Genomic DNA, 21,346 nt, shown 5'->3' on the forward strand with positions numbered 1-21,346 from the left:
CCCAGGGAGGAACCAAAAGGTCCTGAAGAAATGTGAGAATGGAGGTGCTCATCCCAGTGTTATTTACTGTAGAAAAACATGAAATAAATGAAACACCTGCCAGTTCGATTGTACATTCAGGTGGTGAAATACTGTGCAGCCCAGAAAGCCGTGTTTTTGGAGCACGTTTGAAATGTTTCCACAACGCGTGCACACGAGGAGGCTGCAGGAAGTCGGAGCTGGCTCTCAGAGGACGGTGAGGAGGTTTTTGTTTCTTCACTGTACTGGACACCTGGGGCTGCTGGGCTGGGCAGGCATCGTGCAGGAATCAGACTCAAGCCCACCCCTGCGACCCTTGCTGAGGTGTCAGCGGTGGGAACTAGAGGGCATTTTGTGGTGAAGCCGTGGTGGGCTCCAGGCACCTGCAGACCCTCCTGTGGCTCTGCCCCAGCAGGTCAGGTGGGTGACTTGGGGCTCTCCGGCCGTGAGGCACGTGGTGCACCTGAGGTTCTCATAACAGTGGGCATTTGATGCCCCATACGGAGTGCTCTCCTGGTTTCCTGTCTGCCCCAGCAGGGACGGCAGAGCCGGAAGACGGCTGTGGTCGAGGCAGGAGGAGGATGCAAAACCTGCTTGGGACCTTTGAATTCCACCCCCAGCGTCGAGGACATTTCTAATACCACCATGTACATTTCCACCCTCTCCAAGGGATCTTCCATGCACATGCTGGACACACCATCAGCAAAAGCACGTGGTTTACCAGCAGGAGGAGAGGCTGCATGTGTACCTGCCTTCCCAGTGTTCCGATGTTCCCAGATTTCCTGGTGTTCCCAGTGTTCCAAGTGTTCCCAGTGTCCCCAGTATTCCCAATGTTCCAAGTGTTCCCAGATTTCCTGGTGTTCCTAGTATTCCCAGTGTTCCCCGTATTCCCAGTATACCTGGTGTTCTCGTGTTCCATGTGTTCCCCGTGTTCCCAGTGTTCCTGGTGTTCCCAGTGTTCCCCATGTTCTCAGTATTCCCAATGTTCCCAGTGTTCCCAGATTTCCTGGTGTTCCCAGTATTCCCAGTGTTCCTGGTATTGCAAGTGTTCACCATCCTCACCAGTCATGCTCAGCCGGGTCCACTCCCAGACGACTAGGTTTACATTGGCCTTGCCCAGCTCCCAGAGCCCTGACATGAGAGTCTGTACCTGGGCTGAGGTCCCCTCCCCTGTCCCCTGGGACCCGCTGCCCATCCCCCAGGTTGACCCCTCAGTCAGGAGCACCTTCCAACGGGCCTCACGTCCTCCCGCGGTAATGAAGGTGGCTGAGTCCCTGTGGACCGTCTTTCTGGCTCCCAGATCAGGACTTGGAGGCCAGTTAAAGCACCCCCGTTCCTTCACAGGAGGACAAGTCAGCACTTTGAAAACACGAGCCACGGGCCTCCACGTCTGAGACACTGGACGGTGCAGCAGGCAGAGCCGGCTGCACACCCTCGTGTGCCCACACGCATGGCGAGACCCTCAGTGTGTCCTGTGCTCCAGCGCCCCCGAGAATCAATGACTCGGTGTTTTCCATTATCATTGGGGTGCCTGTTTGCTGGGGGGATGCAGAGTGCTGTGGACGGACAGTTTGGTGGCTCCTTAATAAGCTAAACATGGAGTTACCACAAGACCCAGCATTTCTATTCCCAGGAATGTACCTAAAGAATTGAAAACAGACTCTGAAAAAAAAAACTCATACTGAAATGTTCATAGCAGCACCGTGCAGGAGAAGTGGGAGGTGGAAACAGTCCAGGTGTCCATTGATGGATGGACAGATAGACATGCGTGGTCCACCCACACAATGAAATATTACTCAGCCATGAAAAGGAAGGAGGCCCTGACACAGGCTACAACGTGTGTAAAGTTGAAAACATCATTCTCAGCGACAGAAGCCAGATATAGGAGAGCACACAGTGCGTAATTCCATCTCTACGAAGTGTCCAGATGACAAATCCACAGCGACAGAAAGCAGACCGCAGGTCCCCAGGGGAGTGGGATGGGGCGTGAACTGAGGGGTAGCGGCCTCCCTTTGAGGTGAAGAAAATGTTCTGGAACTAGAGGTGGCGGTCACACAACATTGTGTGAATGTACTACATACCTTGAACTGTAAACTCGAAAATGGTGAATTTTACGTATATTTACCACAACTTAATAAAAAACATCTATCATATCAGGACTTAATACCAAGTCTTGGACAGGGAACTGAAGTTCTGCAGAGATGCAGGATGGTTTCTGGGATGACGCGGTGACTGCGTGGGGACCGTGAATTGTGTGAGAGGCGTGAACAGCCCAGAGCTGAGGGGAGGTGGACAGAGACCCCACGGCTGCCCTGAGTGCGATGCACGTCTGAAACACGACAGGAAGACTGTGAGGATCTGCCACCTTTATTACCGTGCTGTGAACCAGCTGCATCGTGTACCTTGGCCAAGTCCCTCAGGATGGAGGCCAGCGACTCGGGCTGCCCCAGGAAGCAGCTCTTGCTCAGCCAGTGTAGGGTCGAGCTGCGACCCCTCTCACCCCCAGGCCTGTGACCTGTCAGCAGAGCAGATGTTGTGGTCAGTCTGGGTGCTGTTGAAACACAGTGTCACTGGCAGGGCGAGGCCACAGCAGCTCTAGCTACTTCTGAACCTGCACATTAAAGACAGTTTTCATGTGACACTGGGGCGGGTAAAGCGTTGAAGATGTTTGTTTTCTAGGTGGATTGATAAACAATCCCTGTCTGTCTGTGGACGTCACCCACCCTACCCAGAGTTTAAAGACAACTTCTCACCCCTGCACCATGCAGAGGCGGCACTAAAGCCACCTTGGGGACTCTGAGTATAAACAACCTCATCAAACCTTGAAGACATGTCCGGTCTGGGGCTCCTGCAACAACTGCTCCAGGCTCAGGCCATCCGCTGCGGAGCTCACGTAGAGGTCCGCATACTCGGTCCCCCAGAAGCAGCAGGATGTGACTCTGGATACAGGCATCTCCACCATGCACAGCTGTGACGCTGTGAGCAGGGGGAGTTCTGACCCTCAGGACTGCGACCGCTTTCCTGCTCTAGGGCCCAAGGCCTCCGGACTGCCCAGTTCCATATCAGCTTCTCCACAGCATCCCCAGCATCTGAATCCACACCTGCGAGCTGGCCTTCCCTCACCTGCTGTAGTGAGTTCAGTAGTGTCCCCTAAATTCATGTCAACAGGGACCTCAGATTGGGACTTTATTTGGAAATACGGTCTTTGCAAATGTAATTAGTTAAGATAAGACCACTCTGTATTAGGGTGGCACTAAATCCAATGACAGGTGTCCTCATAAGAGAGAGAAGAGGAGACACAGACACAGAGGAGAAGCCACGTGAAGATGGAAGCAGGGACTGGAGTGATGCAGCCACAAGCCCAGGGATGCCTGGAGCCACCAGGAGCTGGAAGAGGCAGGAAGGATCCTCCCCTGGAGCCTCTGGAAGCAGCACGGCCCTGCCACACCTGGATCTCAGACTTCTGCCTCCAGAACTGGGAGAGGATACATTCCTGTTGTTTTAAGCCTCCCAGTGTGTGGTCCTTTGTGTGGCAGTCCCAGGACACTCCTACACTTGCCAAATGATGAAACAGGGACCTGGACAATCATTCCATCTAGGAAAGGAAGACCCCTCTGTCACTGGACAAGTGTGTCCACAAAAATGTGGCTACCGCCTTGTCCTGAGTCCTGGAGCAGAACTCCATGCACACAGCGGACACCCCTATGCGGCCACAGCTCGGGATGGCCCACACACCTGTCTCGGGATCCAGGCGGATCACTCTGCCCCCGTTGATGCAGGCCACCCAGAGCTTCCCTGAAACATCCACACACATCCCATCAGGCATTCCCTGCCCCTGTGGCAGCTGGTACAGGAGCCTTGGGTTTGCTGCAATGAGAGTTGGGGGATGGGCTGGGGACCACTCCCAGCCCTGTGAGTGCCTGCAGCAGGCAGAACCCTGGGTGAGCCCACCCTAACATGAAGATGGGGACGAGGCCTGGACGAGACACCCCCAGCTTGTTAGGGCCCCAGACATGGCTGGACCCTGATGCTTACTGACCCCCTTATAGTCATGAGCTGTAGGCTGGCAAAGTAGTCCCCAAATAATGCTGACCAAGAGCGCTTCTCCTCAGAAGCCAGGCCAAGGACATCATCTTCAAACATTTGCTGCCTCCATCAGGCCCTCCTGGATTTCTGCCTCAAGGACTCCCCTCCTCCCCCACCATGCTGTGTCAAACCTCCCAGCACTGGTCACACCTACCCCCAGAGTACCCTCCACAGAGACACATGGTGTCCTAACCCCAGACCTCAGAATGGGACGTTACTTGGAAGCAGGGTCTTTATAGAGGTGAGTGAGATGAAGTGAGGTTGCTTGGGTGGGCTTCTTCCAATAGGACACCTATCCTCGTGACAAGGGGGTGTCAGGACACAGACATGCACTGGGTTGGAGCCAACTGAAGGCCGAGGGACTGGGGCGATGTGGCCACAAGCCCAGAAACACGAGGACTGCCGGCAGCCCCAGGAGCTGGGAGACACCTGGACAGATTCCCCTTAGATCCCCAGAAGGAAGCAGCCCTGCCCCACGTTGGTCTCTAAGTCTCCATAAACGCCCCCGTCCAAGCCTCGCAGTCTGCGGCGCCTTCTGACAGCTGCCCAGAGCCAGCACCCCTCAGATGAGCTGGGCAGGTGCTGTGTGTCTGACACTCGGGGCCACCCTGTCCTCTCCCGGGCCCCACCTTCCTGCTCTTCCTCAACGACTCTTGAGACCCAGAACCTTCCCCATCCCCACGGCTCCTGCTCCTGGGCTGAGCCTCCTGCCTACCCCCAAATTCCTGAGGGCCCACTCAGGGCTCACAGTCCACAAGAGGACCCCACTTTCTCCTGCTGCACATCCCACCTCTGACCCTGGACCTGCCCTGCTGCATCCTGCACTCCTGCCTCTCACCTGCTGCACGTCCTGCCCTGCGTCCTTCTCTTTGGCCTTGCTGCACACTAGTTTCTCTCAGTACATGATACCGTTTTCCACTTTTCCTCTTTTTGGTTTTATCTGAGCCACCTTCTTATGTGCCCATTGTGAGCGTGACCACCCAGACTTGGCGTACCCCTGAGCTCTCGTGACATTGACCATGATTCTCCTGTGCTCCCAGCAGGTGAGGACCCCCTCTTCTTCCCACACCTGCTGGCTCCTGCTCCGTGTTGCTTCCTTGGCTCCAGCACCACCCGGCTCCCTGGACAGGGAAATGTCAGAGGAACCTCTATCTTCCACCCCCTCCAAGCCTCTCAGACTCTCAGCCCAGCTCAGGCTGTTTCTTATGGAAAAGGTGTTCTTGGTCCTTGAGTGGAAACAACATCTCTGGGTGTTAGAGACCAGGAGCCTTGAGGGCTGGTGCTTGTCCCTTGAGCGAGGCAATCACCAAGCTGCTGAGCACAGTCAGCCAGCCATGGGCAACCCTGATCCAGAGCCACAGGGAGAGGGTGACACTGACCACAGGGTGGACGTCAGGCCACTCCAACTTCTGGGTGGATGTCAGGCCACACTGACCACTGGATGGATGTGAGGCCTTCACGCAACTTGGTGACTCTGAAGTGGTCACTCCTGTGATCCTTAGCCTAGGGCCAGGAGGAGAAGGTAATACTGACCACAGGGACACTGACCACGTGGTGGATGTCACTCCTTACTGACCACAGGTGGACGTTACTTCTCACTGACCACTGGGTGGACATGAGGCTCTGACAGTCACTCCTGTGCCTCTTGACCCAGGGCCAGAAGGAGATGGTGACACTGACCACAGGGTGCACATCAGGCCACAGTGACCACTGGGTGGACATCACCCTTTACTGACAACTGAGTGGATGTGAGGCCCTGACATTACTGAGTGATCCTGACATGGTCACTTCTGTGACCCTGACCCAGGGCCATGAGGAGAAGGTGACACTGACCACAGGGTAGACTCTGCGATCTGACACAGGGAATCTGACCACAGGGCGGACACCTGCGATCTGCCTGAAGCAGGTTCTGTGAGCACGTGGCTCCTTTTCCATGCAGGGCAGATGGGCAGCCGTCCCTTCTCTCTGTCCGTGACTGGACAGTGCCTGCTTCCTGCGATGATAAAATAGTCCTTCCCCAGGGGCACGTAGAAGTGAGACAGACGCCATGAAAAAGCTGCTTCTGATGTTAAGGTGGGCCTGGGGCGTGGGGGGTGGAACACGGGAGAATGCCTGAGGGACAAGATTTCCCTACATTTAGACCCCAGGTGACCCTCGCAGGCAGATGCAGGTGCAGCCCTAAAGCTCTGAGCCCTGGACACTCAGACCCAAGCCCAGGCCTTTGGGGAGCAACTGAGCCTTGGCCCACCCACTGCCACCGGCATGGAGCTTCTGTGAGGGCCTGCCCATCTCTGTCTCCCTGGTCTGGGCTCCTGCCCTCTCTCTGTAGACCTCAGGGAGTGGGTGGGTGGGGGTATTCATGGTGGGCTAGGGCATGAGTAAGGAAGGGCTGGGGCTCCTACCGATCTTGCCGGTCTGCACGTCATAGCCGTACACATGCACGGAGTAGTCCAGGCTGTCAACGTGGCAGAAGGTGCTGTGGTCCAGGGACCAGTCCAGCCCACTGGGGATGCCCAGCCCATGCAGGTGTCTGACCACCGAGTGGTCAGCACAGAGCATGTACAGGGGGCCCTGCCCTCACTCCCACATTCCTGGGCGGACGGCTCCGGCATGGTGCCTGAAAGACAGGAGGTCAGGGAATGGCCCCCAGGGCTCTAGAAGAACCCCTCCCCCTGCCCCTGCCCACCCCCCAAACTACAGCCACTCCACAGGAAATGAAAGATGCTCTGCGCAGGGTGGACATCGTGGGTCTGGGACTGCTCTCCTCAGGAAGCAGGTCAGGAAGGACCCTTGGCCAATGTCCGGAAACCGGACTGTTACAGTGGCACAATGGGGGACCTCAAAAACAAATCCACATCCAAACCCCCAGAACCCGGGAATGGGACCTTATTTGGAAATAGCGCCTCTGGCGATGTAATACGACAAGGTCATCCCTGATTAGGGTGACCCTAAATCCAATAACAAGAATCCTCATAAGAGACAGAAGAGGAGACACAGACACAGAAGAAAAGCCACATGACGACGGAGGCAGAGACTGGAGTGATGCGGCCAGAAGCCCAGGGATGCCTGGAGCCACCAGGAGCTGGAAGAGGCAAGGAGGATCCTACCCTGGGGCCTCTGGAGTGAGCATGGCCCTGACACACCTGGACCTCAGACTTTTACCTCCAGAGCTGGGAGAGGACACATTCCTGTCATTTAAGTTTCCCAGTGTATAAGCACTTGTCACAGCAGTCCCGGGACACTCCTACAGCTGCTGAGCAGCTCCCTACGCTGCTATGAAATCTCCCTAACCAGTAAGAGGCCCTGAGCCCACACCCTGCGAACCATGGGTTTATGCTGCACACGGGCTTTCCTCTGGGTGCCTGAAGTTTGGGAGATACACGGTGGATGGCCCCCATGTGACCAGCCCCCAGCACACACCCTGGGCACCGAGTCCCTGACGGGCTCCCTGGGAGGAACCATCACACACATGTGGCTGCCTCTTCATTGCTGGGAAGAGGGTATTCTGCAGACCTCGTGGGAGGCAGGGAGCACACAGAAGTGGTGTGTGGCTCCTCCTGACCCTGCTGTCCTCCCCAAGACCCGGCTGCGTGTCCTCAGGAGCCCTGAGACCCATGTTAGCCGTGAGCACACCACAATATGCTGACTCCGTGAGCTGTCTGGGAGTGTCCAGACCTGGGTGGTCTTGGGGACCCCGGCACACACTGGTGCACAGGGCACACTTCCCACACCCTCCACCTGGTGGGAGAACCACACCCCTGGCCGGTTCAGGCACGGCTGGGGCTCTGCAGAGTGAGTGGTGCCCCCAGCCCCAGCCCCAGCCCCAGCCCCAGCCCAGCAATCCCCACCTGCAGGTTTCCTCCCAGTCTTCTCAGGAAAGTGTCAGGGTTCCTACAGCAAATTGTCTGCAGGCGGCTCAACTGTGCCCACATGCTCACATTCCCAAGTGTGAGACCTCCCTGCCCCCCTCCGCCTCAGAGCTAAGAGCCCTCCTCTGAGTCCCGAGCACTGCAGGCCACCCCAGGACACAGAACGTGCTCATGGGGCTCTGAATCCCACCCCAGGACATCCAGGGCACACGGGGCATTCTCACAAACATGGACACCTCAGGGAAGGTGACCTTGGCCATGCCACACACCAATGAGATTAACATTTCCAGGGGTGGCTGAAGCCACATCTGGATGGATAGCCAGGAGCCCAGGAGGCATAATGGGGTGAAAAGATGGGATTTGGAATTGGAGACAACCCGCTGAAATGACAACTCTCGTCTGGAAGCTCCCAACAGCACACGGCATGCACTGGACATCCGAGTGGTCTCCTGCCGTGAAGGGTGACAGCTGCCCAAAGCTGCCTGCTTGGCCCCTGGCACCTGCCCCGAGCATGGGACTGCCCAGGTGGCCACTGGCCTCCAGCTGACCCACGTCGCAGTGGGCTGAGGCCACACCTGACCTTCCAGAAGCCCACCTGCCACAAACCGCCCGGCAGGGTCCACCTTCCCGTCGTTGAACCTGTTGTGGGGCTTGTCCCTGTCCAGCCAGGCCACCCACTGCACCTGCTGTGTCTCCCAGTCCAGGAAGCCGAGGTGGGTGCCGGCTGCCACCACATAGGCCCCTTTCTGGCGCAGAGACATGAAGCCAACGCGGTTTCCTGGAGAAACACAGAGGGACAGGTGGGGCCCCCATGGCTGCATCTCCACTGGCCAGTGCCACCCCCACCCTGCTGTGGTGCCCGTTAGGAGCCGTTGCCGGAGAGGAAGTGTTTCTCTTCTTCCCGGGGCGGGAGCTCAGCTGCTCCCGGGCACCATTTGCGTTGGCCGTGGTGGCCACTAGACCCCTCCTGAGGCAGCCGTACTGTGCATTCCCTCCCCACAGCAGCCACTACCGTTCCTCCAGGACGTTACCGAGGCGGCCAGCCCTGCCTGCAGCCACCACGGTGACCAGCTGCAGCGGCTACTAGTGGGCTGGTTTCTCTTCTGACAAAGTCAGAGAAGCTCCTTGACCTCCTGCATCCCCCACTTGGAGAGAGCTAGTCTGTGACTCACATGGGAAGGCACACCCGACGCGGGGCCTCAGGCGTGTGGGGACCAGATGTGCCTTCACATGCGGGCCCCACCCTGATGACCACGGAGGGGGATCGAGTCCCCTCCCTGCGGGGACCCCCGGGCTGTACTCACTCAGGCCCACGGTCTGCACCTCCCCTGTGAGTGGGCTCCACCGGCACACGAGCCCCGCGGTGATGTCCACGAACAGCAGCTGCCCTGTCCCCTCTTCCCACACGGGGCTCTCCCCCATCCTGTGCCGCTGCCTGACGACAGCCTCGATCCTGGGGGACGCCATGGCCTGAGGAGAAGGCGAGCCCCTGAGTGCAGCCTGGTGTCCCCTCCCCCTGCTTCCCAGACCCCAGGGCTGGGGTCACTGGACGGGGGAGACCCCGATGCTCCCGGTGTGTGATGGCGTGTTCCATGCACTGTGACGAAGCTCGCGTCTGCTGCTGGAGCCTGACCACTCTGAGACTCAGAGAACAGTGGGCACAGTCGCTGGAAAGACGACACCCTCGGGATGTCCCGGGGCTCTTCGAGCAGACGCGCTGTCGCTGTTCTCAGCACGCCCGTGTTAACTCGGTCGCCCCTGCCGTCACTCCACACAGCACACGGGGACACGGAGCCTCTGAGAAGCCAAGCGACGACGTGGCCAGACGTGGAGCATGGGGTGGGGGCTGCACCCCTGGGGGTCCGGCTGCCAGGGGCCCCCTGCCTCTAACTACACCTTTCCTGCCCTGCGACAGGACTCCATTCACGTTCCCTCTTTCAGTTGGACGCAGTTTTCAACAACTCTCTTTTTAATTGGATTTATTTTACAAACGCTTTCCTTCTAATAAGATTCACTTTGCAAATCCTTCCCTCAATGGGATTTGTTTTCCAAAACCTTCCTGGTATTCCAGACACCCGGGAAGCGGACCGTTCACACGTCACCTGCGGCTTCAGGGGCTCGCCCGGCTCGGCTGCTCCGTCTCAGCTCTCCCTCCTCTGCTCCAGCTCAGGGGCTCGGCTGCTCCGTCTCAGCTCTCCCTCCTCTGCTCCAGCTCAGGCAGGACACGCGCTGGGTTCAGCTGCTGAGCTCCGCCCGGGCCCGCCCCTGGCAGGCACCTCCCTCCGACCCTCGTCCCTCCCTCCTGTGTCCTGGCCAAACCCCAGAAGAGCCCCATGGGCGGGCACGGTCACAGGGCTCTGTCCTGGGGAACCCTGAGTGGCAGCTTCAGAGGCTGCCATCAACTTTGTGTTAGGCTGGAAGAAGACGTGCCAGGGTCTCCTTCAGCAGGAGCCCGTTGGAGCCCCTAGCCCGTGCCCCTCGCTCCCACCAGCCTGTCCTGAGGCTCCTCTCAGGACCCGGCTGTGGCCGAGTCCATTCTCCCCACACATGGGCTGCCAGCTCCTTGGAGGTAGATTCTCCTGCACCAATTACTGATCCAAGCTCCTCCCAGATGGGAGCCCACACCCTGTACCCCAAGGATTCTGCTGAAAGGCCTATTGCAGCTCACCAAGGACCCTGAACATCGTCCTGGACCAGGCACCCTCTCTGTGGATCGGATCACGAATCCACAGATTCTGCGTCTTCCCTGCCGTGCCTGTAATATGTGGAGTTTCACCTCCTTGGCTCCCACGGCACCCTCACAGTGTCAAACCCCGGGTCTGCCTGCAGCTCCCCTGGGCCTGTGACCCTGGTGGCTCCTGTCTGAGACTGAGCCTGCTTCATGCCTGTCAGTGGCCCCAACCCACAGGGCCCATGCAGGCCTGTGCCCTCGAGGAGCCTGCACCGGTGGGATTCAAAGGAAAAGAAGCAGGGCCTGAGGCTTGGGGTGGGGACCCCAGAGTGGTGGGCATAGTGCACTCAGGGCCCACTCCCTGAAATGACCTTTGGTGTGTCTTGCAACCTGTGGGTCAAGTTAGACCAGTTCTACCCGGCATGTGTTTCTGCCCAGGATGGTGCAGCTTTCTAAGTGTGTTTGGCACTGCAGTATCTCACAGTTTTGTCTTGGGACCCCACATTGGGAAATGCTGTGTGGTCTTTCCAATTGGGTATCTTGGTGCCCAGGTGGTCACTGGGGCCAGGAGCTGCTGCCTCTGAGGCCTATTTGGGCTGACTGTGGGTGTGGACATTTTCACAAACTCCCTGGCTACTCATGTGCAGGACACACACGCCACTTACACGCTCGCTCCCGTGGGTGCGTTAATGGAGCCACATACACCTGCCAGGACCACCAGAGACCGTCTGACTCTTGAAGCTGAGAGAATGCGTTTCAGGGGGAAGGATGCACATGGCTGCTTGGGGACTCCACTGTCACAGCGGCCACACTGAAGGTCCTGTGGTCAACCGCATTTTTTGGCCAACACTCCCTTTTCTGTCCATCCTCAAACCAAGAGGGCAAGGAGGGCAGCGGGCAAAGAGGTGCTTTTAAGTCCTCAAAGGAAGTTTGAACACAGGGAGGAAAGAGGCCGCTGCACCGGGCCCAAGGAGGCCGGAATGGTGGCCTCGACAGAAACCGGAGGATGCGCTCAGCTGCAGCAGGGCTGGTTGCCGTCCCTGGGCTGAGGACTCGGAAACACTTGACCCCCCAAAACACATCGCGAGCTGAGCCCCCCGTGGATCCACGTGGGCCTTGTGCCCCCAGCACCCTGGTGGTCTCTGCTGCTAAACCTTGGCCCTTGCGCTCCAACCTGCCTGACTCGCAGCCACACGCAGGCACGAGCACCCTCCTGCCACAGCCGCTCTTCAGCTGCGCCCCACGTGCTCCTGGTCTCTCCCACCTCAAGACCCCTCCTCAGCCTCTGTCCAAAAAGTCCCCCTCCCAGACTATCCCATGGAGTTCCGGGCTCCATCCTCCTGCCCCGTGTCCTCCATCTGCACCTGGGATGATGATCTCACAGTCTCATGACTTTACACACTCCATGTGCTGATGACTCCCAGGTTTATAGCCGCAGCTCAGAAGCTACTTCCAATCTCAGACTCACATACCCAACACCCCCGTGCGGAAGGTCACCAGGCACAAGAAATGAGCACACCCCAGACTCGCCTTTCTGCCTTCTCTGCTCTTCCTTCTCCCCACTGCTCAGAACATGAGTCTGGATAACTTCTCTCACTCCCAGCCGCAAACCCACCAGCAGCGCCACCGTGCTGGGTGAATAGTGTCCCCCCAAACCCATGTTCTCCCAGAACCTCAGAATGGAACCTTATTTGGACCTGGGGTCTCTCCAGATGGATTTAATTAAGATGAGGTTCTAGTGGTGTAGGGTGGGCTCTGATCCAATGACAGGTGTCCTCATAAGAGACAGAAGAGGAGACACAGACACAGAGGAGAAGCCACATGAAGACAGAGGCAAAGACTGGAGTGATGCGGCCACAAGCCCAGGGACATCTGGAGCCACCGGGAGCTGGAAGAGGCAGGAAGGACCCTCCCCTGGAGCCTCTGGAGGGAGCACGGCCCTGCCACACCTGATCTCAGACTTCTGCCTCTGGAACTGTTGAGAGGACACAGTCCTGCTGTTGTAAGCTCCACTCAGCGGCACTCAGTGACAGCAGCCCCAGGCCACTCACAAACGATCAAACTGCACCAACGTTCCTCCCTTTCCTCCCACCTCCACGGACGCCCTCTGACCACATGCCCTCTGGCCTGCCCGCCCCTTCCACATGGAGTCTCTGGTTCTAGGACATCCCTCCCCAGCCAGGCTTCCCCACTTGCCGCCATCACCCTGTGGTCTGCTCCCAGCAGGGGACGAGGGTCCTCCGTGAAGTCAGGCGCGTCACGCTCTCTGTCTGCTCGCGTCACGCTCTGTGTCTGCCCGCTGTGGCTCATCCCTCCAGTGTCATGCTGCCTTGGCCTCCTTCTGGATATAGGTGCACCTTTCTCACACCAGAGGCAGGGCTGCCACCCTTGGCACAACCTCACTTCTCCGCCTCCCTTGTTCCTCCAGATGGTTGATCCTGACACCTGCCTCATGCCAACGCCTGCTGCCACTTCCTCCCTGGGGACAGCAGGAGTCCACCTACTCATCTGGCCCTGCTGACCCCCAAACCCTGCATGGGCTGCACAAACGTGCCACAGCACAGATGTGCCACAATGACCCCCTCTCCGTCACAGCAGGATTCCTGGACTCCTGCCTGACTGCTCTGGACCCTCATATTAGAATTGCCCTTGGGAAAGTGCCTGAGTGACACCCTGGAACCCAGTGGAGGCTTTGACCCAGGGTCCCCACTCTTGTTCCACACCTGCTGAGCATGTGTCCTGGATGACCTGTGCGGCGCGCTGCCCTCTGCTCACTGGGCTTTCTGGGCGACATGCTGCCTCTGTGACTCCACGGGCTTTGTTGAGCTGCCTGCTGTGTGTCTTACCGACCCGACACCTGAACGGACTCTCCTCCTGGCCAGGGCTCTCCAGGAGAGGGGCTTCTCAGGAGAAATAAACTAGACACACATCAGATGAGAGCCAAGGGGGCCCACCGGCATGAACACGCTTCCTGGGTGAGGGACACATGGTCAGGGCTGGACACTGAGGTGTCAGGCTGCTCACCAGGATGAAGAATTGCCCGTGTAAGGTGCACCACAGACACCCACGGCCACCTCCCCGGTCAGGGCAGGGCTGGCATTTGTAGCCACCCTCCAGAAAGAGGCCTCAAGACCAAACTAGAGGAAAACCCACACCCCCAACATGTCCCCCTCCCTCCAAGCCTAAGCTGACAAAGCCCCCAGTCGCTGTGCCCCCTCTCCCTGACCTCTGCCATCATCCCTACCCCACACACACTCTGTCCCCAGCCCTTGGACCCTCCCAAGGAGCAGGTGGTCGCTCAGGGCCTTTGCATGGGCAGTTCCCTCTCCCAGAAGGGATGGGTGGCCTCGTCCTCACCTGTCCCAGCTCGGCGGTCACTTTTTGATCAGCTGCACCTGATGTCCCCATTCAGCACTGCACCCTTCACTGGCTCAACTCCATCTGTTCTGTCGCAGCTCCCACACCATGTGCATTCCACCTGCTCACGGCCTGACTTTCCTCCCTGGGGGGCAGACCTCACTAGAACAGGACTTCTCACCTGCCCAGTTCCCTCCTGCACGTGTCTAGCACGCGAATGAATACAGTCTATTCCTCAGATGCAGGGATGAACACACAGGTTGATGCTCCAGAATCGCTAATTAGGGTCTATGCTGGTTCCAGTGGCTGCCGTCCCAAACACCACAAACTAGTGGCTTAAACAACTCATGTATCCTTCCACAGTTCTGGAGCTCAAGTCTAAAACAGGTCTCACCAGCTGACGTCCAGGTGTGGCAGGGCTGTGCTCCCTCCAGAGGCTCCAGGGGAGGATCCTTCCTGACTCTTCCAGCTCCTGGTGGCTCCAGGCGTCCCTGGGCTTGTGGCCGCATCACTTCAGTCTCCGCCTCTGTCTTCAAGTGGTTTCTCCTCCGTGTCTGTGTCTAATCTCCTTCTGCCTCCTCTTATAAGTATTGTGTCTCGGGGCTGGCTTAGCTCAGCACAGCTATGTTAAGTGGCTTTTCCACTGTTCCCCTCCTGGCAAGGGGTAAACATTACCTTCATCATCAAGGGAAAGTCTTGTGCATTGTGTCCGCAGGCTTCAGGCTGGATTGCTTTGAACCAAGACAGTGGCTCATTGGGAGCCTGTGCCTTAACCAACCAGATGTTATCAGACCACAAGGGTGGTTTCACTTGCATACCACTGATTTCAAAACTGCCCCTTACTCTGCCAGAACCCGCAAAGCCTTATAATCCTCCTGCTTTCCTTTGTTGGTGGAAACTAACCTGGCTCAGTCTCCCTTCCATGTTACTGGAATAAAGGTTTTTGGCTGAAATAGTGCCTGGCTCGGTCTCTCTCTCTTTCCCTCTTCTGTGTCTCACTGTATCTAATAATAAGGGCCTTGTGATGACACTGAACCCACTCACACAATCTGGATCAATCTCTGCATCTCAGGATCCTTAACCAAATCACATCTGCCAGGTCCCTTTGCCATGTGAGGGGCCGACTCACAGGTTCTGGGATGGGGACGTGGGCATCTTTGGGGACAGCATTCAGCTGACCACAGAGTCTCACATACAGGAGGTGGAATTCTAGCACAAGAGCCCCAGCTGCAGGCACATCTCCAGGTGACCCTTGCTAAGAGGGAATGCCACGAGTACCCTGACTGGTTCCAGGAGAGCTTTGGGGCATAAGGAGCAGGTGCCTTGTGGTGGGAACTGCTCAGACCCCTGTGTCCTGGAGACCTGGCAGGGCTGGCAGGAAGTCAGGGGCAGGGTCACACAGAAGGAACAGTGCCATGCGGGAATGCGGCTGCCCCTCCCCTCCCCATCTCTGCTCACAGCACCTGCCTCAGAGCTGAACTCTGACCTGCCAGGGAGCCAGCCCAGCTGAGGGGCCTGGGAAGAAGCAGCCCCCCCCCAAAAGAGCCCAAACGAGAGGGGAGTCCTCAGTGGTGGCCCTGCACTGCACATCCCAGGCCCTCAGAGACACTCTGTGGTGACAGTGGGTGGCCGTCCTCCCTTCTTTGACCTCTTGACCTTCAGCCTTGTCATTCCAGCTGTGTGGATCAGAACGTTGCTGCTCCTGATTCTGACCAACTCGATGGAGATTCCCTGGCTGGAGAAGTTCTCTTGCAGATGTCCCTGGGAAGGTCTGAGAGGAGTGATTGTGTTCCACATGTTGCCTGAGGAATTTCTGCCTGGAGAAGGCCAGAGGGCTTGAAGAACATGGGTGGATCTCTGGCTTTTGTTCTGCTGAAAGAGGAAGTTTTTGGTTAGGGGAGGTGTAGACAACACTGTCTGGGACATCTGCTTTGTTGTATGGTAAGGCCTGCTCCCCTAATCATTCCTCATGTGGTAACGCCTGCTGTCTCCCACCGAGTGTTCCTTTACAGTCTTTTTTCATTCCATTTTTGTTCTCTACATCTTCCTCAGAAATCCAGAAAGCCTAGGTCAAGGGCCTTGTCTATGTATCAGCCAAACCAGGGACCTTCAGTAGCATCAGAGGCAGCTTCAGTCTTTATACAGAAGGAACTGCAGTGACTTTGCCACACACACTACAAGTATCTTCTGGGTCATATCATATCCTCTTCTCCCCCTAATCTCTAGGTACTTTTCTTGATAGAGCATCTGCAGCTATTTTATTCTACTGAGAAATAATAACTGACTTTGGATTACGTACATGGTGATAGATTTTGGATGTGTTGAACCCTCAAAACTCATGTGAAATTCTGATCCCCAATATGGCAGTGTTGGGAGCTGTTTGAGTCATGGGGGGAAGATCCCTCATGAATGAATTAATGTTCTCCCTGGAAGGTGGCAGTAGTGAGTGAGTTCTCACTCTATTAGTTCCCACGAGAGCTGGTTGTTTAAAAGACCCTACCACCTCCCCCATCTCTCTTCTCTTGCTTCCTCTTACCGCTTCTACCCGCCAGCTGCCTGCCACTTTCCACTTCATCTGGAGATGCACAAATGTAGAAGGCAGTGTAGAGTAGTGGTTAAAGAGCACTGAATTTGAGTTTCCCCAGTCAAAGACATTTAATTGAGGACACTTGTGTACCTGGTTCTCCATCAGGAAGTGGGATTCAGAGAGGTCCAGGCCCCCTTGAGTAAAGGACTCTGGTTCCTGCTGCCTAAACTAGATTGTGAATTGCTTCTCTCTGTGTCCACAAATCATAAAATGAAAATATGTCCTTCCTTGGGTGACACGCCAAATATTCCTACTTGAGTTATTTCATTCAGTCTTAAGCCATTGCAAATTTAATAGAAAGTTCTGTTTTAATTATATCCCTAATCAGACTTCTTACCTCCTGACTCCCACCTTTATCCAACCCACCATCCTCTCTTACCTGGAGTCTAAAGTGGCCTCTGATGGGATTACCCACTGCAGTTTATTTTCTGAAAATTAACCAAAACTCCACAATTGTTTCCATCTTAGGAAAATCCCCAGTTTCTTGGCAAGAATCATGGGCACTACATGTCCAGGCTTCTGTGTATCTCTCTGACCTCTGCTCCCTTCTCTGCTTCCTTCACCTGGGTGGTCTCAGCCATTCCTCAAACACCCTCACTCTCTCCTGCCTCAGGGCTGTTGCATGAGCTGCTCCCTCTGCCTGGAGTCCTTTGCCCACAACTCTGCACCTCTCAAATGTTATGTCCTGAGAGGAACCTTCCCTGACCATCCCCTGTCACATCCTCCCTCCCCTCATGATGATCTCTAGGCTCTTTTCTGGATTAGTTTTCTTGAAATCACGAATCACTGTCTGATATGCACATGCCTGTGCGTGTCTGCGTGTTTCCTTAATTCACGTGTCAGCTGCTCAAGAGCACATATTCTGATCATCCTGTTCTGTGTGTATTTCCTGTTCCTGGAACATTGTCTGGCACAGAGTAGGAATTCACATGACAACTAATTGAAATAATGAATGAATGAAAAACAACATATGCATGTTATTTAGAAATATGGAAGAAATTAAGAAACAATTAAAAGAGCCAGAAGAAACTGCCTTGATGAAAGAGCTGGTAGGTGCTTGAGACTTGTTCTTTGTCTCTAAGCCCGTCAGGACTATATGTTGTTATATATTTTTCATACAAAGAAGTTAAAAAATAAAATCAGAACAAAAATTTCAAAATATAAATTGTCCCTAAGAGTCAAAGGCAAATGAAATGAATCCTTAATTTCAGAAGCACCTGATTTGAAATTTTTCCATCTTTAGACTGCATTTTACTCTACTTAAGAGTTGTACCATGAAAATTCCCAAGGAGAATTCTTTCTCTTCTGTTCTATTTAAAGAATAATAGTGGTGCCCACCTCTCCCTGCTGTGAGCTCTTTCTTCCACTTGCTGTCCCACTTGATACCCAGCTCCTGGCCGTATTCATCTCCGTACCAGACCAGCAGTTCACAGCCCGGCCTGATGACCTGGCAAGTTCGATAGAAGATCTGCCCGTGGTATTGAAAGGCCACCAGGTTCTGCTCCTCATCATCCCGGGCACAGTTCACATACCTGGGGTTGAGGCAGACAAAGGGACAGAAAATAACAGGCAGTGAGTCTCCACTACCTGCCAGGGCCGTGTTGGGCTTGTCACCAGATGGTCAAGGCCCCCATGCTGTGACTGCCCATGCCGTTACCCTCCTCCAGGAACCTGCTGTTCATACCTAAGCCTCTTTCTCCAAGTCCTGCTTATGGTGCTCATCCTGCCTGGAATGCTTTTCCCCCCTTGCCTACTTAACCATTCTTCAAAGCCCAATTCCAGACTTACTTCCATCTTGATTGGCCATAAAACACTGACTTCTCACTTCTCTAAACTCTGAATTGATTTCTGCTGATAGCACAGAATTTGGTGTTTGATCAATCACGTACTCCGCTTCTGGATTAGCTCACATCATTCTATACTCACCCCAAGTCTATCTTCTTTTAAGAGACCTTTCTCTAATCTCCCATAGTTTACCTAGGTGCCATTCACCTGCCTCCCTGGGTTCCCATAGAAACTTAGAGGTCCCTTTGTCCTAGCATGATAATACAGAATAATAACAGCATGTCCATATTCTTATCTTCTAATAAAATAAGAGCCCCTCATGGAAAGGGGCTGGTCCATGCAGCACAGAGGCCCGTGACCACCCTGCAGCTCACTTCTCAGGCTTCGGGTTTTAATTTCATTGAAGCTGGCAAGATTTCCTGCCCTCACAGATTAAAGGTCCCTTGTTTTAGGTTGTCTTGGCCTTGTGTACTTCTCCTATAACCAAATGTTTCACATCTGCCCGCAATAGTCCTCCATGAGGGCATGGGTTGTGTGATCTGTTCATGTGATGTACTCCATTTTCTAAACAAGAATATAGTAAGTGCTTAATAAATGCTGATTAGATAAATTAAAGTGTGAATCCAGCATCCCCAATGAATCTAGGCTCCTCAGCGTTTATCCTGGTGCCCCAATTTTCTCTATCATAGAGATTTAGTTTTTGTATTAAAAAAAATGGTAATATTTATATTTTATCTCTTTTTTCCTAGATTTTCATAATATGAAAAACATTGTAAGGGGAGCAGAGAGTGTAAAAACCATCGAGGGAGGCATGCTGAGGAGGAAAGAAGCCGAGCTTGAGAGAAATGAGTGTCCCTGCTGGAACCCGAAACCTATTGGCCTTACCTCATCCAGTTGGCCCGAGATTTGTCCTTTCCATCCACATACTCATAGCGGTTTCTCCCCTTGGTGATCTGAGTTTCAGAAAAATAAGTTAGTCATTTTTGGGTTTGATGTGCAGGTAATAATCAGAATTATTTTATTCTACTGTCATCCATGCATTTGAGCCTGCATGGATTCAGCCGCCAATGGTGACACATGCTGTGTACTCCTCAGCATCATCTACACATCTGAGTTGATTTGTCCAGTCAGAGCTGAGGCCCCATAGGGAGAATGCACTTTTTTGTCTCTGTGCCACTTTTCTCCCGCTCACCCTCTGACCTTTAAATATTAGTTCCAGGTTCATGCAAAGACCACTAAGTACACAGAGCTAACCATGTTGCCACTATCCATGTTCTAGCATGTAGAAGGTGATGTCCCACCAAAGGCACAGAAGGGATATAGGAAGCCAGAAGATGGGGTAAGGTAGGCCCTTCTCACCATCCAGGAGTAGCCACTGTTGGCAGCCTCTTCATCTTCTGTGATCTGGCCCTCATAGGGGCCAAAGTGCTTACCCAACAGCAGATCGGATGCCTCATTCCATACTCCAAGCCCGGCTTCAGGGATGCCCGATGGCCCAATTCTCAGCCCAGGGGGCAAAGTGAGGGCTGAGTAGTTGGGATGCCCCTTGTCCACTGCACTGTCCTTTACAAATGTAGGGGGTCTATGAGCCAGTCAGCTGTCGATGAAGAAGTCCTGGCATTGCTCACAATCTGAAGGCAAGAGCAGCAGGGATTAGGAAAAGTATAGTGCATGTTCCTGGATATAAAGAGCTTCAGAAAGAGCCCAGCATTTACATAATTCAGCCTCAATCCTGTACTCCAAGCCACCAGAGTAAAGGAATGATTTGGGGTCAAATGATGAGATAAAATTATTGTACCGGGACATAGCCTTCTCCATGAGTGGGCCAAAAGGGTCACTTACAGAGGTAGTCATCATCCTGAGGCTCACAGACCTCTTTGTATGCATGACCCTTTCTCGCAGGCTATACATCTTCATTTCAATCTCCTTTCTCTTGAGTTCTACATTGGAGAAGAGTAAGTGAGTGAAGTTAGGAGTCTGGAGTGTTTGTCCCTGTATCGTCAGAAAATGTGAAATCTCCTACCATCAAATTATTGTCTATCCTTCTACATACTCTGGCTCCCCACCCCTTCACTACCTCTTAACTATTATTTCAGAGAGACTAAGACTCTACACCCACACTGACTACAGATGCATAATTCAATTTTAGTTTCTGGATTCCCAGGATCAGGTTTAACTTCCCAAACTTTCTACTCACAAAACAGTTAATTCATGCATTTATTTATCCATAAAATATTTGTTGAAGGTGCATTACATATTAGGCATTGAACAAGGGCAGGGATATACAGTAAGAAAATGTGGTCTCTATTATCACAGATGGATTTATTGGACACCTTGAATGTATATTTATTTTAGTGCTTTTAAACAATATATGAGCCATTTGTCTTTATCTTCATTTTACAGATTAGCATTAATGAGCTCAGAGAATTTATAATGTCTTCCCAAGGTCCAAATGATTCTACGTGGATTATAACAAGTGTGTGACTTCAGAGTTAGTGTTTGTTCTTACATGTTATTCAATATAGCATTTAACTTCTGGTCTCAGCTTAGTCCAGCTTAAGCACAGGCCTATCGAATGTCTACACCACATATCTAGAACATACTCATCAACCTTTCTAAAGGACCTAGAGGCACTAAAGTCCCCAAATTATTTTCTCTTACCCAATTTTTCTCTAGAACGCTGTCCGGAGGTACTTGCTTCTGCAGGAGGGGAGACTCGTTTCTGGGCCTTCTCTGAGTCCCTTGTGTTCAGTAAATCTGTTGTTCCTGACAATTTCTTCAAACTAGATTCATTATTTAACAGTGACCTGGCCATTCCCTTTAATGTGAGAATCACATATTAAAAGACAACATATATTTCTTTAGTTCCTTAGGGCTTGCAACCTGTTTTCACATGCATGACTTTAGTTAATGGTTCAACAATCCCTGGAAAAACTTGGAGTGACTGAATACCAGAGAGAAAGGGAAAGGCCT

The 21,346-nt window shown here is 54.0% G+C and overlaps 1 protein-coding gene and 1 pseudogene across 1 annotated transcript; both read right to left on the bottom strand.

Moving 5' to 3' along the window:
• Positions 1 to 2,482: 2,482 nt before the first annotated feature.
• On the bottom strand, positions 2,483 to 9,440 carry LOC134368983 (regucalcin-like). Its single transcript, XM_063085214.1, has 7 exons — positions 9,278 to 9,440; positions 8,569 to 8,751; positions 8,395 to 8,473; positions 6,507 to 6,634; positions 3,754 to 3,885; positions 2,840 to 2,994; positions 2,483 to 2,533 (listed from the first exon to the last, which is right to left on the bottom strand). The coding sequence occupies exons 1-7, from the start codon at positions 9,438 to 9,440 to the stop codon at positions 2,483 to 2,485; spliced, it is 891 nt and encodes a 296-aa protein (XP_062941284.1).
• A 6,246-nt stretch (positions 9,441 to 15,686) lies between these two features.
• Positions 15,687 to 20,191, bottom strand: LOC134368984 (histone-lysine N-methyltransferase PRDM7-like; annotated as a pseudogene).
• Positions 20,192 to 21,346: the final 1,155 nt, after the last annotated feature.

Source organism: Cynocephalus volans, chromosome Y (genome assembly GCF_027409185.1).
Source record: "Cynocephalus volans isolate mCynVol1 chromosome Y, mCynVol1.pri, whole genome shotgun sequence".
Taxonomy (NCBI): domain Eukaryota; kingdom Metazoa; phylum Chordata; class Mammalia; order Dermoptera; family Cynocephalidae; genus Cynocephalus; species Cynocephalus volans.

Bases quoted from the DNA above. Each gene is read 5' to 3' on its own strand.
- LOC134368983 (XM_063085214.1), bottom strand. From the start codon at position 9,440: ATGGCGTCCCCCAGGATCGAGGCTGTCGTCAGGCAGCGGCACAGGATG. The intron at 8,752-9,277 runs GTGAGTACAGCC...GTGTTTCTCCAG, and splicing joins GGTGCAGACCGTGGGCCTGA to GAAACCGCGTTGGCTTCATG. The intron at 2,534-2,839 runs GTTTGATGAGGT...CTCTGCTGACAG, and splicing joins AGACCGGACATGTCTTCAAG to GTCACAGGCCTGGGGGTGAG.